At 41.5% G+C, this 15,000-nt stretch overlaps 3 protein-coding genes across 4 annotated transcripts in view; 2 read left to right on the top strand and 1 right to left on the bottom strand.

The window, feature by feature from the left end:
* The window catches only part of fam43b (family with sequence similarity 43 member B), a 2,632-nt gene extending 2,573 nt beyond the window's left edge, over positions 1-59 (bottom strand). Inside the window, exon 1 of the mRNA XM_031565504.2 lies at positions 1-59. This exon is cut by the window's left edge and continues 2,573 nt beyond it. The gene's annotated coding sequence lies outside the window, so the exon portion shown is untranslated.
* Positions 60-8,883: 8,824 nt separating this feature from the next.
* Positions 8,884-11,891, top strand: mul1b (mitochondrial E3 ubiquitin protein ligase 1b). Of its 2 annotated transcripts, none has more exons than XM_012841732.3 (5): positions 8,884-9,093; positions 9,731-9,884; positions 9,976-10,063; positions 10,239-10,359; positions 10,623-11,891. In XM_012841732.3, exons 2-5 carry the CDS (start codon positions 9,765-9,767, stop codon positions 11,350-11,352), a joined length of 1,059 nt encoding a protein of 352 aa, XP_012697186.2. In that variant the 5' UTR covers positions 8,884-9,093; positions 9,731-9,764; the 3' UTR covers positions 11,353-11,891. The 2 variants fall into 2 exon arrangements, with proteins under 2 accessions (XP_012697186.2, XP_031421701.1); XM_031565841.2 differs by having other exon boundaries at positions 9,711-9,884.
* A 713-nt stretch (positions 11,892-12,604) lies between these two features.
* camk2n1b (calcium/calmodulin-dependent protein kinase II inhibitor 1b) lies at positions 12,605-14,737 on the top strand. The gene is made up of 2 exons (XM_012841688.3): positions 12,605-12,895; positions 13,316-14,737. Exons 1-2 carry the CDS (start codon positions 12,727-12,729, stop codon positions 13,384-13,386), a joined length of 240 nt encoding a protein of 79 aa, XP_012697142.1. The 5' UTR covers positions 12,605-12,726; the 3' UTR covers positions 13,387-14,737.
* Positions 14,738-15,000: the final 263 nt, after the last annotated feature.

Genomic DNA, 15,000 nt, shown 5'->3' with positions numbered 1-15,000 from the left:
TGCCACGCACTGGAGAGATACTGAGAGAACGGTAAGCCTGAACCAGTCAGTTCCACCGCTCGCTCGCTCCTCCTTCCTCTCCTCATCCTCCTCCTCCTCCTCTCTCTCTGCTCTCATTCCCTCCCTCCCTCACTCTCCCTCTCTACCGTCTGGCTGCATCACTGAGAGCAGAGCGGTGCTTGGAACACAGCCTGGTGTTTTAGCATCCTCTGCTTAACTCTTTCATCCTTCAGTCCCTTTCATTTCTCCCTGCCCTTGAGTTTTCATTTCCAAAGCAAAAATATTTTTGACGGTAGATTGTGACAGTTTACAGTGTAACTGTGTGATCTGCCAGGGCTTTGCTGTGGTTTCTCTGCATTTGAAACACACTCTTTATTCTCTAGTGAGTCAAAGCATATCAAGGAATTCGAAATGTGGTTGAGATTCTCAAAGGTACAGCTCCAACTATACTAACTTAATTTACTTTAAAGCTCTGCTATGGGGAAACTACTAAAGACACTGAATTGCCCTTTGCTGGCAAGATGCAAGATTATTTCTTGATACCAGCATTCATGTGAATTCTATTTCTTAAAAGGGATTCCAGGGATCAAATAAGATGGAGTATAGATTACATTGAATGAAATGAAACTGATGCTTTAAAATGAAACCCACAGTAATTCAAAGGCAAGTCGAATAACCTTTAAATGGAACAGCACAGAGCTTCAACTACTGAATTTTAATGTTAATGATCAACGCAGGCTGACTACCCTCATCACCTCAGGCTATAGGACAGCCAAATCTAGCAAAAATCTCCCCAAAGAGCTCGAGTAATTATTATTTGATATAGGATACAATGTGGTGGAGCAGTCAGACTTGTTTTCCCCACTCAAAATCTTCCTAAAGAACGTAGTCCATTTTAAGCTCTCTCTCCTACTTCATCATACCAAATGCAGAATTTCTAAAATAACACAGAGTTCAGACCTTACAATGAAGCCCTCTGTTTTTAGCCTCTGGTTTGCACCTGACTGACTGTGTGCCATTTAAGGGAAGGAGACTAGCAAAGGGGAGCAACAGCCATGAATCACTCTGAGCAAAACATCTATCTGCCTCATAGGGGCCAGGCCAGAGACAGGGAGTGCATTTGTCACAGCGAGATGAAGTCTCCATATGAAGGGCTGACTCAAACAGAGAAGCTCGCTCTTGACTACGGTTGCCACCTGAACGGCCATTAATGAAACAGGGCAATGATGACAGATACAGAACATGATGTTAGTTCCCCACGAGAGCACACGTCCACGTCCCAATGAGCTGTTTATCCATGTTAAAATGAGGTGGACTCAGGTTGTTATGTAATGATGTTTTTAAGCACAAGTGTTTGGAAACCTGAGGCCATGCATCACTTCTCTCAGATCATCATTTTTATTCTTACTGTGTCTGGTGAAGCAAGGAGGAAAATTATGGACAGCTCATAACTTTCTGCACAGTACGTGTTTAAAGTAATAGGACAATCTGAATGTATAGGGATGGGACAAAGTCAGAATAGGATGTACAGTAAATCAAATCAATACTTCCTGCATCTAAGGGTCATTTAAAAAAAATCGTATGAATTCAAAATTCTCATAGCTGCAAGCATGCTGTACCAGGTCGTCCTAGAATGGAGCAACCGAAAATAGTTGTTTTTTTTCCGCACGGTCCACTTCTCACAAAATGGTGCATCGCTCCGTCTCCTTTCATGTTCACATCACACTCGAACACAACTTTTCAGCTATTCAACTATTCTTAGATTTAGCTTCACTACAGTAACTTCACTTAGTGACCCAAAAACACTAGAGGCTCCAAACAGCGAAATGTCAAACATATCACCGAGAGCGATAACTGACGTTTTTAGCTTTTTTTTGGATAGATGAGAGAGTGCTCTTTTCAACCATGTTGCCTCCTCAGAGGGGCCTGAGGAGTAAATCAGTTGTATGCGTCCATTAACATGAGGCTGCGTTATACATTTCAAGGGGTATCTAAGCACAACAATTTAATTGTTCGTTCCCTAGTTAACCTCTGGTAGGGAGGATATGGCTCCTTTGAGATTGTGTTGTGACTCCTTTGCGCTCTCCCTCTCTCCAGCAGCTGAGCGTCATGGGAAAACACAAGTCCATTTGTGATAGTGCAGTCTTAATGACAGAACATAGAGCTGTAATTGGACGCAGCTCCCTGCGTGCCACAGGAGATTCACACGGGCCTCGCAGTGCTGAAGTCATCCACGTCAGGCTGGCCTTTACTGAGATGGATGCTCCTGTGTGGCACGGACCTTATCATGGGAGGGAGGGCCATCGTGGGCAGAGCGGAGAGCTGATGAATGACATGAGGAGGTACGGGACCAGTGGCGGCTCCTGAAAAAATTCTCAGGGGGGGCAATTTTTTTTATAATGATTAAGGCGACCCATTCAGTAAGTACATTAAGTTAGCTGATTAACTCATACAGCAATACCTTTTTGTCCACTATTGGCAGCACACAACAGTAATATGTCCCCTCTTGCTACATAGCTAGAGTAGCAAGTTACAGGTGGAAAGCTATAGAAGAAAGTTGCATCCAGGAGCCTTCATAAGCAAACATGATGTGGCTCCACATTAAATTATCCCACTTTTTCATTATCCACGTGTCTCAAATGTTGTATGATGTAACATAGCTTAACAGGACACATGATATGTCCAGTAACATCATAAAGAAGGGGTAACATAAGTCAAAAACAACAATATTTATTGACTGATCTTGAAAGTATTGGCTTACAAAAGCAAAATAAGTCATCACATAAAATATTATTCAGTGTTAGTGCAAGAAGCGAACTGTGAAACACACTGTAAAACCTATGAAAAGTGACAGTGGTATATGAAATACAGACCGCATTAGCCACGCGATTTTCTTTTCTTGGATGTAGGATTTCCCTCCCTTTGTAGAAACCTGTTGAATGGATACATTTGGTCTAGGAAGTCCTAATTGTTTTGTTGTCAATTTATCTTCATTAGTACGCCGACTAAAAAGGAGTTTCTGTCAAAGAGCGAATCGAGTTATTGCACTGGACAGGGCAGCCATCTTGACAGAATATGCCTCCGTCGAAGCTGTATGACGTTCGTATAGGCTTTTACGTCCACTACTTATGACAGGACCAGGAGGCGAGCCCTCCCGGAAGCCATAGAGAATGCATTGAGAGCTCTGTTTTGTGAAAAAAATTGATTTAACATGGGAGTCAATGGGAGAGGTCTGGGGCGATTTTCATTTCGCCCCAAATCGCCCCAGAAGGGGTGGGGCCATTTGAAGCACGACTTTAGGCTGACTGAACGACTGTTACCTGATTCGACAATGACATACTGAGACAGATCAGACGGTCTAGTGGTAGAATCCGACAGAAAAAAAAATATTACATTTAAATTTACGTGTCATTTACGCGACTTACAAGGATATTGCGTTTATACATAAGGAGTTTTTTTTTTTTTTTTTTTTTTTCTTTTCCCCTAGGCAGTGCGTCGCCCCAATCGCCCTTATGGACGAGCCGCCCCTGTACGGGACTCCAGGTCAAATTAGTGCCCATTTGCATTCATATTAGTCCCCATTCATTTTCTGACTCTGTGCTGATTCCTGCTCTCTCAGTGCCTTATCTTCAGGAGCAAATTGTTACTAAGGATGTGTTCACAGGAGCAAATATAACACGATAGTGGATGTGTGCCGTTCTCTGGTAATTTTTTTTCCTGTTGAATGAGTAATAAATGAGCTGTTGCTATCTTCACTGCACCATTTTTTTGTTTAAAAAAAAAAACAGGGGTGGGCCTGGGCAAATATCATCGTTGTACCCTAAATCATTCTACTTTCACATACATGTCATTGTTATGACTAGTACAATAATAATCTCTATTGTATAATGATGAAAGTATGTGGTAACGGTCATGTAACACACAGATGTCAGTCACTGTTATGCATTTTCATGGTTTGTTTCCTTGGATAAGTGGGGAGATACACACCCTCCCAGATAATCAACAGTGCCCCTGTGGAGCGATGAAGAGAGCCATTACGCTTTATAATGACTGTTTGTTTCTTCTTCTCATTAAGACTCTTCCAGCAGACTGCCACTGGAGAGGAAATACAGGAAATGTCCCCCCCCGGATCGTAGATGGCAAATAACTGACAATAACTGTCACTTCTGAATAGCCTGCCTTATTTTCAGCAGTGGGTTTGCGCTGCTGAGCAGCCACAAGTTCTGTTTGCCCTCCTTTTGTCTAGTACTGTGTTATCAGCGCTTTCCTTTTGCATGCAGGATCCGAATAGCGGAGCACTTCCGAATCAATCCAATTACTCTTATCTAAACCCTTGGCTTGGAAGAAATGATTTCTTTTGTTGTATTACTTTCAATTCATTCTGCAAACTGGCTCTTTGATCGGCTTGCAATATATTTGCTTCCATATTTCCCATTTAGCTGGCCAAGCTAATTGAATTTGGTTCTCTCTTCATCATGCTAGGCTTATCCAAGACATTGTAATCAATGCACAAGGCTCAGCAGCAAAGGCCTGTCTACTAGATGCTTGATTGATAGCCATACAGGAGGGCAGTGGCAATGCAATACTCACCATAAAGAATGAGTCCTGCCAGATGACAGGGGAGAGTGCCTTCCTTTGCTTCATGTTCAGATAACCCCTGCTTTGGTGAAATACCATTACATGCTTGGATAAAATAATTGTAGAAACATTTCTGACGATATCTTTCTTCATCGGGGTGGGCAAAAAGAGTAATATGCTGAAAATCCTTGTTAAGGCTACACTGATAAGTAAAACTGACAGTGACATTTAAGAATTTCAATTTAGCTGATATTGTAATCAGTACAGGCTTGGTAGATGGACAGGCCTCCTCTCTTTTGTCCCTGATGAGGATGGATTCAGAGCATTTCCCAGACGCTCTGCTGATGTGGTTCAAGAGCTGCTGCTGATTTACGATGTTGACTGGTCCAGTATTGATTGCGGGGGAGGAGTGCATCCATGTACATTTAAGAAAAAAAAAAAAGACAGATTGAACTGGGGTGAGGTACTTATGTGCAGACAATGTAGACACTTATAGGAAGTAATTTAATGTTCATGTTAAACTAAAGTTCACGTTAAGCAATGTTAATCTGCAACAACGGCAAATCTGAACGTGTAATACCTTACAATATTTGCTTAATCATTTAGGGGGCATGAGAAACAATCCCCTTTAGTCATGCTTTGGTGATTTGTTCCCCGTTCGATCTACTCCTCAATGTGTCCCGTTAGCACGGCACACATTTAGAACACTGTGCCTCATCCGAATGGTGCGTTATGTAAGAGGATGAACGTAGATGTGCCAAGCCACTTAAAGTCCCTGGAGAGAGGAAAATGAAACCCTTTGCCAAATGACTCCATCTTTCATCTGCTGCCTTTTTGTTCAGCCCTCCTCAAGGGCAGCAGTCCAACTTCATGGTGTGCCCCTCAATAAAAGGCTAAATTTTAATATCTTTAAGTGCCATGGACGTTTCTCTGATTGGTTGCACACATTTTCTGTGTGAATAAAAAATAGGCTCAAGGAAATGGCAAGATATTTTTCTTTTCCAAAATAACAGGTTGACATTAGGTTCTTTCATTTAAAATGTGAGCTGTTACATGCTCCACTATTTATAAAGAATACATAATCAGTCAACTGGTTAAGTGGATGTGTCGTAATATTTTCTGGATCCATACTATTTCAGGTAATAAAGGCCGGTATTTTTTTCTATCCATCCAAAAACCTTTACCATAATCTGACACAAAAGTATAGTGCAGATCATTATTGAACACAAACCAGGACTGCACAGCAAAACAAGCTTATTGTGATACTATTCTTTTCCTTTCCTCTGAGGTAAATTACCCACAAACAATATTTCATGACATATTGGCATATTCTTTAAACATTGATAACCTGGTTTATGAATTAATGTAATGTCAGTATTTTCAATCATAATGTTGAATATGATATAACATTGAATAAAACAACAATACTGCTGTTTCAGTTGCAATGAAACTGTGAGAGGAGTGAAACATTAGCATAGCAATTTCAGAGATTTTGAGAGCCTGAGTGCGCTCTTTTTCCAAACAGTTTGTGAAGACAGTCTGTGAACAAGCGGTACATCTGTGGTATAATGCTCTTCATCCAAGTCAAATCATTTCTGACTTCAAGAAGTATTTAATGTTCAGAGTGGATTTCTGTGCAATGCGTATATAGTTATTTTTTCATGAATGTCTCACGAGGCAGCTGTCATGAAAACCATTTATTTGTAGAAATTTGACTTCAAACATGCACGTCCCCTTATAAATGCACATTAAGTAGCTTAAATGACAATAACTATAAGGAGATGGAATAACTGGAGCGATCAGTGTAAGTCCATTTTCCCTCAAAAAGCTTGTTGTCAGAGTACGGCGTGACACTGGTATAGATGCACTTCAGTGACCTCAGTGCTGTCAAAAGCAATAGTAAGTAAGATAATGTGCACCGTGATGATTTTACGTGTTATGTGCTGAGAATGAACAAAGGAACACTCTGAAATTCAAATGTGATTTGATTGCAGCTGAAAGGACAACCTGTATCTTTAACATCATATCCACTCCAAGAACGTGCTTCTAAAACAGTTCTCATGGACAAGCAAAAATATTAATTTTGAACCAAACCATCGTGTCTTTAACTACAACAGAGACTCTTGTTTTACAACTATATAGAATGTGTGTGTTGGTATTAACTTGAGATGTTTAATGTTTTTCCCTCGTAAAAATGTCCCGATGGCATCCTCTCTTATTCCTTCTCCTGAATCCAGTACACTTTCTCTGGTTCACTCAAGCGTACCCTCCTCTCCCGTCTTCTTTAGCACATACTATTTCAGCCCACCTAGTGGACATTTGTCCTTCTGATTTCTGTCATGTGCAGGGGACTGTAAACAGGTGTGTGTGTGTATGTCTAGCTGTTGTCTATGCACCGATGAAGGCAGCAATGCTGAGGGTCATCAGAGGTGCTGTTTTTGTTAAGCGATGCATCTGCGGCCGTCTTGCACATGCCTCCAGTGATTTGCTCCGTCTAGTTGAGTTGAGCACATCTGCTACCCAGCGCTCCTTTCCCTACGCCTGTCTTTCCATCTGGCCAGGGTCTACCTGTAATCTAATCACAAGTAAGTGCGCTGCCGACAAGAGAACGGAGGTGTTGGGGTTACAAAAAAACGTCGGCAGGTCTTTGCAAAGTAGACATGAAACCTTCAAGAAGGCAGCTGTTTCCAAGTACCTTTTATGTTTGTCCATTACCTCCAACAAGGTCAGTACTGCTGACGTGAAGGCCCGGGGCATGTTCTAGTAGTCCACATGAGTCAGGCGCTCCGCAGCACCGAGTTGCACCTCTCCTCAGAGGCTCAGTCACACGGTGTTCTCATTACTTAGATGTCATTAGAACACTTAGAACCCTTTGAAGTATCCATCACTTTCAGTCAGGTAAATGCCTTTAATTCTTTGAGGGAGGAATTTTAAATTGCCTTTTCCTGTTTTTGTTTTTTTAAACCTGTTCCTCATTAATCTAAAGGCTTCATGTGCAAACAATAAACCATGTCTAACATGTGGACTTACAGCCTTGTTCCAAGATGAGATTTCAAAAAATACATTTCGAATTTGGAAACTAAATATGAATCTGGTTTGTGTGTTTTCTCTGCATTGAAAATGGGTTGGGGAAGGGGGGGGGGGGGTAGGTTCCTTCTCCTGCAACTGTATAACTCCTTACAAACAGAATTTCCTATCAGGCACCTTCCTCTATCATGTAGACATTGCTAAAGACATTAGAGAATATGAGATTTTATAAATGGAGTGAAATCTCTGCAGAAATTGAATGGGTTCATGGTGGCATGATGTTTATATATGTGTCCATGCCATCACAAGATAGTGACTGTAGAGCTCTTTGCATGCTTAACACAGCATTCAACCTCTCACCTTCTCTGGAACATTCAGATGAGGAATAGCTCCCTTGTCAGTGAATGTTATTACAGTTAGATTGTATGGAGAGTAGGTGCTGGTCATGACAGACAGAAGAGGTCACCCAGAGTTTACCATTGTTGTGATGTGAGAGTGAAATTGATTATGTGTCCTCCCAACCCTTTGGTCGGTTACAGCTGCTAAGTAAATTACCTGGCATCTTGGTATCCGTCCCTATGAACAGCTAATATGTAGAGTGGGGTAGCAGCTGCAAAGAACTATGGCCCCTTAGGCAGAAAGGCTTCACAGAAACTCTCTAATCTAATGCCTGCCGTGAGAGAACACAACCGTAGGGCATTCCTCTGTTTGCACACAGTTTTTGGAACATATTAAATCCAGTGAAACCATCTGGGAGCAATACTTTGGTCAAAACCAAGAGTCGACTCCCTTGCACTGAAGTAGGCCTAATATGAGAATGGCAGGGTAAAATTCCCATAAAAACAAGTAATTGTTTTTAAACCACGAGCAAAAAAGGTAATTTGTATCCATATTCTGTATGCAGGATGTAAAGTAAGCACAGTAGGCCTAACAAGACAGAGAATTAATGTGCAAGATTAGATTAGCATTTTCCACTCAATATCACCATTTTGCATTCATCAGATGGATTCTGCTGTTCTTAAGTTTGCATCATGACCTCTGGTTTACCTCTATAAAACACCTAAATCAATTTAGATAATTTCTGGTTCTCATGAATACCCCGTGTATGTGTGTGTGCGCGCGCGTGTGCACGTGCGTCTGAGAGAGGCAATCTTATGTGCTAATGTGATAGTTTCTGATGATATGTTTTCCTCGTTAAACTATTTAACGGAGAGTCGCCTGGGGACCACAAACGTTACAGAACATAGCGTGACAACACTGCCATCTGCTGTTTGCCAAAGGCAATTAACCGGAAGTGCAGGGTTCGTTAACATTAGCTTAGAAGGGATGTCTGTTTGGGCTAAATTGGACTTAAATGTCTAGATGTTTTTGATATTAGTCCGTCTTTAAATTTGCGTGGGACCAAATTCCAAAAACAGTTGCGTTAATGTCAGCGACACGTCACTGTGACGAACGCACTGGCTACCTCCCACAACATTAGCAAAGAAGGTAATTGTGTTTCTCATTTGTCGCTACAATGTCGCCTTGAAAGATAAAATGTTTTTATACTTAACAACAACCTCACTTTTAATGCTGAGCTTCAACGAAGTAGAAAGCTAGCATGATAACCTACCTAGCTGCTTTTACTATTGAAAGTCAAAGTCCATACCGGCTCTGTATGCTGGTTGGCTAGCTAACTGCTAGCTATGTCATTAACGTTTACTTAAATGTTTTGTAAAATGACAGCAGCGTTAACTAGTTGTCTCGATTCTGTCATTCGTTGATAAAACACCAATTGTTTGCTAATGTTAAACCAGGCAGCCAAAGGTAACTTAACGAAGCAGCTACCTCCTCCAACAAATGTTTTGGCCATCTTGCTCCATAACAATACAGAAAAGTTGTCTATTCATTTATTGATCTACATATTAGCAGTTTCATTCCCTCGACCAGCATGTAAACTTGTATAACTTAAGGGTAAAACAACAGTTGCTAGCTTACAACTAGGTTCGATATTCTTCAGGCTTTGGTAAGTGCACAGATTTAGAACTCGTAATACATTGACTTGTTTGGTTGCACATGAGTCATGACGCACTACAACTGAGTAGGCAAGTAATAACGTTCAGCAGTTATCCTTTGTAATCTCTAGGTACAACACGCAGGTGTGCCTAGACAAATGAAGGATGGAGTCCAGTGGGAGGCCCTCCACCACTCAAACACTTCTACTGGCCACCAGCTCAGCAGTCACAGCTGTGCTGTACTCCGTGTATCGGCAGAAGGCAGCGACAGTGAATAGACTGAAGGTAAGTACGTTTGTATTTTACCTTGCTGTGTCAACCGTCATTGCCCTAATGCATCCAGTCTTTAAACTTCACCTTGAAATGAATTTCACAGGAAGCCAAGAAAATTTCACTAGACCAGGATTTGAGAATCATCCTTAGTGAGGCTCCAGGGAAATGTGTGCCATACGCTGTCATAGAAGGTAAGGCATATCATCTGCTGGTAGATGTATTGACACCCAAATGACAACCTATTAATAATAAAAAATGAAAATCTCATGTGAGATCCTCATCTACCTTGACAAGGCAGATGTTCATGCGTTATATTTTATGCGCTTTTCCTGAACTGTAATGTTGTACAGTTTCTCTGGTATTTAGGGGTGGTGAGGTCTGTGAAAGAGACACTCAGCAGTCAGTTTGTTGACAACTGCTCTGGAGTCATTGAGCGACTCACTCTTCGGGAGAAGAAGATGGTGTGGAATCGTACAACTCACCTTTGGTAAAGTTCGTTACTTAGCTGTTTTACTGTGACGTAATAACTTCACTATTTTAAATTTTTAGTGTGACGTAATAACTTCACTATTTTAGTGTTGAGTTGGGTAGCCTATATTATGTCCCTAATGTAAGTAATAGAAGAATTGGCTGTATTTATGGTGTTCTATGTTGGAAGAGTGCTTAGCCAACTCTGGCTTCTGATTTCCTCATTTATAACTATCTGAAAATGTTCTGAGCTGTCATAAATCTTCATATCACCTTTTTTAGGAATGAAAATGAGAAGATCATCCACCAGCGCACCAACACAGTCCCCTTTAACCTGTGTTCCCACGACGACGCGGTGACTATGACAGTGCGCGTAGTGCGGCCACTTGAGGCGTCTGAGCTCGACCTGCAGACCACCTATGAGACCTTCCACCCCACCGTGCAATCCCTAGGCAACGTGATCGGCCACTTCATCAGCGGCGAGCGGCCCAAGGGCATCCGCGAGACCGAGGAGATGCTGCGGTTGGGCGAGTGCGTGACCGGCGTGGGCGAGTTGGTGCTGGACAACAACGTGGTCAAGCTGCAGCCACCCAAGCAGGGCCTGCGCTACTTCCTGAGTCGGCAGGACTACGCCACGCTGCTGGGCAAGCAGGAGAGCAGGGCTCGGCTCTGGAGGCTGCTGGCGGGCCTGTTCGGGCTGGCCACCTGCACTACACTGCTCTACATTATGTGGCGGCAGTGGACGCTGCGGCGCAAGCGTCAGCAGGAGCGCAGCGCCCTCGAGGAGTTCAAGGAGGAGCAGCGGCAGCGCATGCACAAGCTGCAGATAGATGAGGCTGATGTGCCCGCCAGCGCCTGCAGCGTCTGTCTGAGCTCCCAACGCACCTGCGTCTTCCTGGAGTGTGGCCATGTCTGCACCTGCGAGCCCTGTTACCTGGCCTTGCCTCTACCCAAGAAGTGCCCCATCTGCCGGGCTTCCATTGACAGGGTGGTTCCCCTCTACAACAGCTGAAAGAACCAAGGGATGTGGTAACAGTAAGGATTTAATTTAAGAGTGTCAAGACACATGTGTGCATACTAAATTGCTCTAGCATGTTTTGTGTGCTGAGCTTTTCTGTATAAAGCTCAAAGAATAAGGTTGTTTATTAAATGTCGTTGCTGTCTTATTTTTGCGGTATCAGGTCTCATATAAAAATGAGTGTTAGAATTGGGTTGAAGTTGATCTATGTCCTTGGTAAATGGTAATGCTTAAATGAATGACTTCTATCCTTTTTGAAAGGAACAAGCAACAATGGACTTCATTTAGCAGTTTCCAAAGAAGAAGATTTTATGTGTCTGAAAGTAGGCTACAGTCATAGTTTTACTGAAGCAGTTGTGAAGAGTGTAACATTTTCTTACACCTTATGACTATTCACTGCATTTAATTGAAGGTGAAATCATTGATCATCATCTGAATATTTTAAGCCAGCTCTGCCTTCATTTCCCTGAGCACAGTGAACATTGTATTTCTATGACAATTTTGTTATCAAGAATAAAACGTATTTAAGTCTCTTTCCTTTCTCTTTCCAAAGTCTTTAGTGGTGAATGCAGTGATTGACAATGACCAGCAGAGGGAAGTGTCCACCATAATTTAATAAAGCAGAATAAGATCTGCAGATTTTGAGGTGATTGTATAGGTATTTAAGGAGGTCTGATATTTGTAGATGAATATCATGGGTCAATTTTGTTCCCAACGTTATTTGGCGCTAATGCACATGCACCCCCATTGAGATTTAATCGTACTGAAAATCGGCCCTTCAACTCATTAGGGCAGACGGACAGCCCAAGTACTGTAATGCGTGATAGAATGAGCTTCAAGCTGCCTGTAATGTTATGTTGCATCCAGAAGGATCATACTTAAAAACTAATGGAATGCAAACATATGACTTAAAGTCTATGTAAACCAGGTTAGTTTATCGTACTTAAGGATGTAGTCAAGTCTACGTTACAGCATAACAGACAGGTTGTCCACAGAATACATCATATTAACTTAAGAGGAGTGAGGCATCATGCGTAAATATTTTCAGCTAGGCTATCCATATGCATCAGTTCTGTAGGCAATTTACATATTTTTTTCTACATCAGAATTTATGTTTTACTTATGTAGTTTATGTATAACTTTCAAAATATCGGATTCTCAGCACCTTTTCATTATGCAACTCTTTCTGAAAACTAAACTTCACATGACGAAACGTAACGGGCCTACGCCAGGTTACGCATTTTATTTTTTGCCATCGGTCGTGATTGCCTCGACGCGCGGTCACATCAGAGTGGTCGTGCACGCGGCTCGCCCCCCTCAGCAAATTCCCATTTTTAATCGATCATTGGTGACTGGTTTGAAAACACCATGTCGGAAGTGTTGCCTTACAACGAGGAGAATATCACTCATTATGACGATGATGGAGATGTGGATCAGCTCTCCCTTACCTGTCGTTTGCAGAATACCAATAACTTATTTGGTGTGTCGCAGAATAAAAGACCCCCCAAACTTGGACAGATTGGAAGAAGTAAACGAGGTGAGAGGATTTTTCCTGTCTTACATCAGTTGTGGCTGACTTAAAGTGCGCTTTGATGAACCGCTGAAGAAAATAGTCGCCTGATAATAACAATTAAACGATTAAGAAAAGGGTTGCTGCTATCCGAGGTAGTCAGATTGTGTCCACAGCATCACCTCTAACCGTCAATTGATGCTTGTTTTTTTTGGTCATATTTCCCTTGCTCCGTTGTATACGTGTCCATGCTGCCTGAGAATAAGCAAATTATCTTAAATTAAGGTTGGCATGTGGCATAGCCTAATTATTAGCAGTGTCAGCACTTTTGGTTTAATGTTGTTTCAACAGATTCAACAAATATTTATTTTTCTTTCTTGTGGCACAAGGATAATTCCTAGATCTATAATCTTGACATTGTATTATTCTGTCTTCTCCCCCTTTCAGTTGTCATTGAAGACGACCAGATTGATGAGGTGCTGAACAACACAACCGAAAAAGCACCACCGGGAGAATAAAATCCGAAAGCCAGCCGTAGAGGAGTGCAGTGAAAATATAGCATCCCACGTTTGGCAAAAGCACTTTGAAACCGAAGTGTGGGTTGTTTTCACTAACAAAACGGTGCAGAGTATTTCAGAGCAGACTTGAAAAGAGGGAGCGGAAAGTCACACTTCACCTTTCTCATTTTCGGCTGTTATGATGAAATTCTTACTGGTCTGTGATGATAGTGTACAGCAGACACGTGGTGGGAAATGCCTGCACTTCATAAGCACACATTCAACTTTTGTTGTTGCTTTCTGAAACTAAGCACTTTGTTTATCAACCATAAATCTAAGACCGTTATTTTGTGTACAATGGAAAATGCTGTTATGTGTATTTCCTCTTTGAATTATCCAATTTATTAACTTTTGTATATTTTTTGGCAGTGTTGAAGAAATGGAAATCTGTTTTTATAGAGAGACAAATGAAGGAGAACTCCCTTTTTAAGACTAATCATTTTTTATGTTGCTGAATGTATGATGTGTATTTTGTCATGACATAGGCTACATACATTGCCTGCTCATTCTTAAAAGTAAGATGTGTATTTTTATAAAATGGAGATATTTCTGAAACCGTCAGTTTGGATACTGGTAATAGTTCAAGCACTTTTCAATGTGATATATTGCCTACAGTACTCTGCTGAACAGGATGGGATCACATCTGTGCCAAATACTTCCCTACATCGGCAGACTTGTTTTCCTGTGCTCTTTGTGATGTTCTATAAGCCTGGCTATTGCTTCTTTCAGGGTACTTTCTTACTATCAGCTTTTTGCATGAGGCAGGCCCGATAACAGTGTGGCATTGAATCTGATGTACTTCTTATTTTATTTGTTTGTACTTGAATGACAGACCTCAAAAATGTCTTCACAAACTGTTTATGTTGCACTTAACAGGGCTATCTGCAACTGAAAATATGGCATTAAAACATGAAAACATGCATGGATTTAAATCCCCATTTCTTTTGATGTAATGTCAAGATTGTGAAAGCTGCTGGCTAAAATATATTGCAGATATTTCTTATTTTAACAGCAAGCTCAGAGGGCAAAAAGTAACGGCCTCGTCTATTTTGTTATTTGACCTTATGAACCAGTTTTTAGGCTAAAAAAGTTTGTGAGTGATGTCTTACTTCAAAGCCCTTCCCATTCACTTCAAAGCTCATTTGGTTCTTTCATGATTAAGGTTTGTCCTGATTACTCATTTAGAAGGGACCCTCAGCGTAACCCCATCTTTACGATATATGCTCCACACTGATGGCATGAGCATATGTAGCCTACCAAATTTCGTTGTATGCAAATACAATGACAATAAAGGCTTTTCAAAATTTCAAAACTCTGTTTTAAAGTCTTTTTCACACGCTTTGAAGAACATTAAGATTGTCTCTATCTTCTTGTGTATCTTGAGGTGTATCTGTTGTTGTCCCTGGTATTGACATGTGTCCTAACCCGTTGTGAGTATGGATGGGGGTGGGTCTGAGATGACAGACACCACTGTTGAGACTTCTGACGGTGTCGTCGGTTTAATTCAACGAAACACTGAGGAAGGAAGGTGCCCACTTGACAACCCCAGTGACATGTTCATGAAGGCATCTTTGT

The sequence above is a fragment of the Clupea harengus genome, chromosome 4, assembly GCF_900700415.2.
Source record: "Clupea harengus chromosome 4, Ch_v2.0.2, whole genome shotgun sequence".
Taxonomy (NCBI): Eukaryota; Metazoa; Chordata; class Actinopteri; order Clupeiformes; family Clupeidae; genus Clupea; species Clupea harengus.
This window is presented reverse-complemented; position numbering and strand designations above follow the sequence as displayed.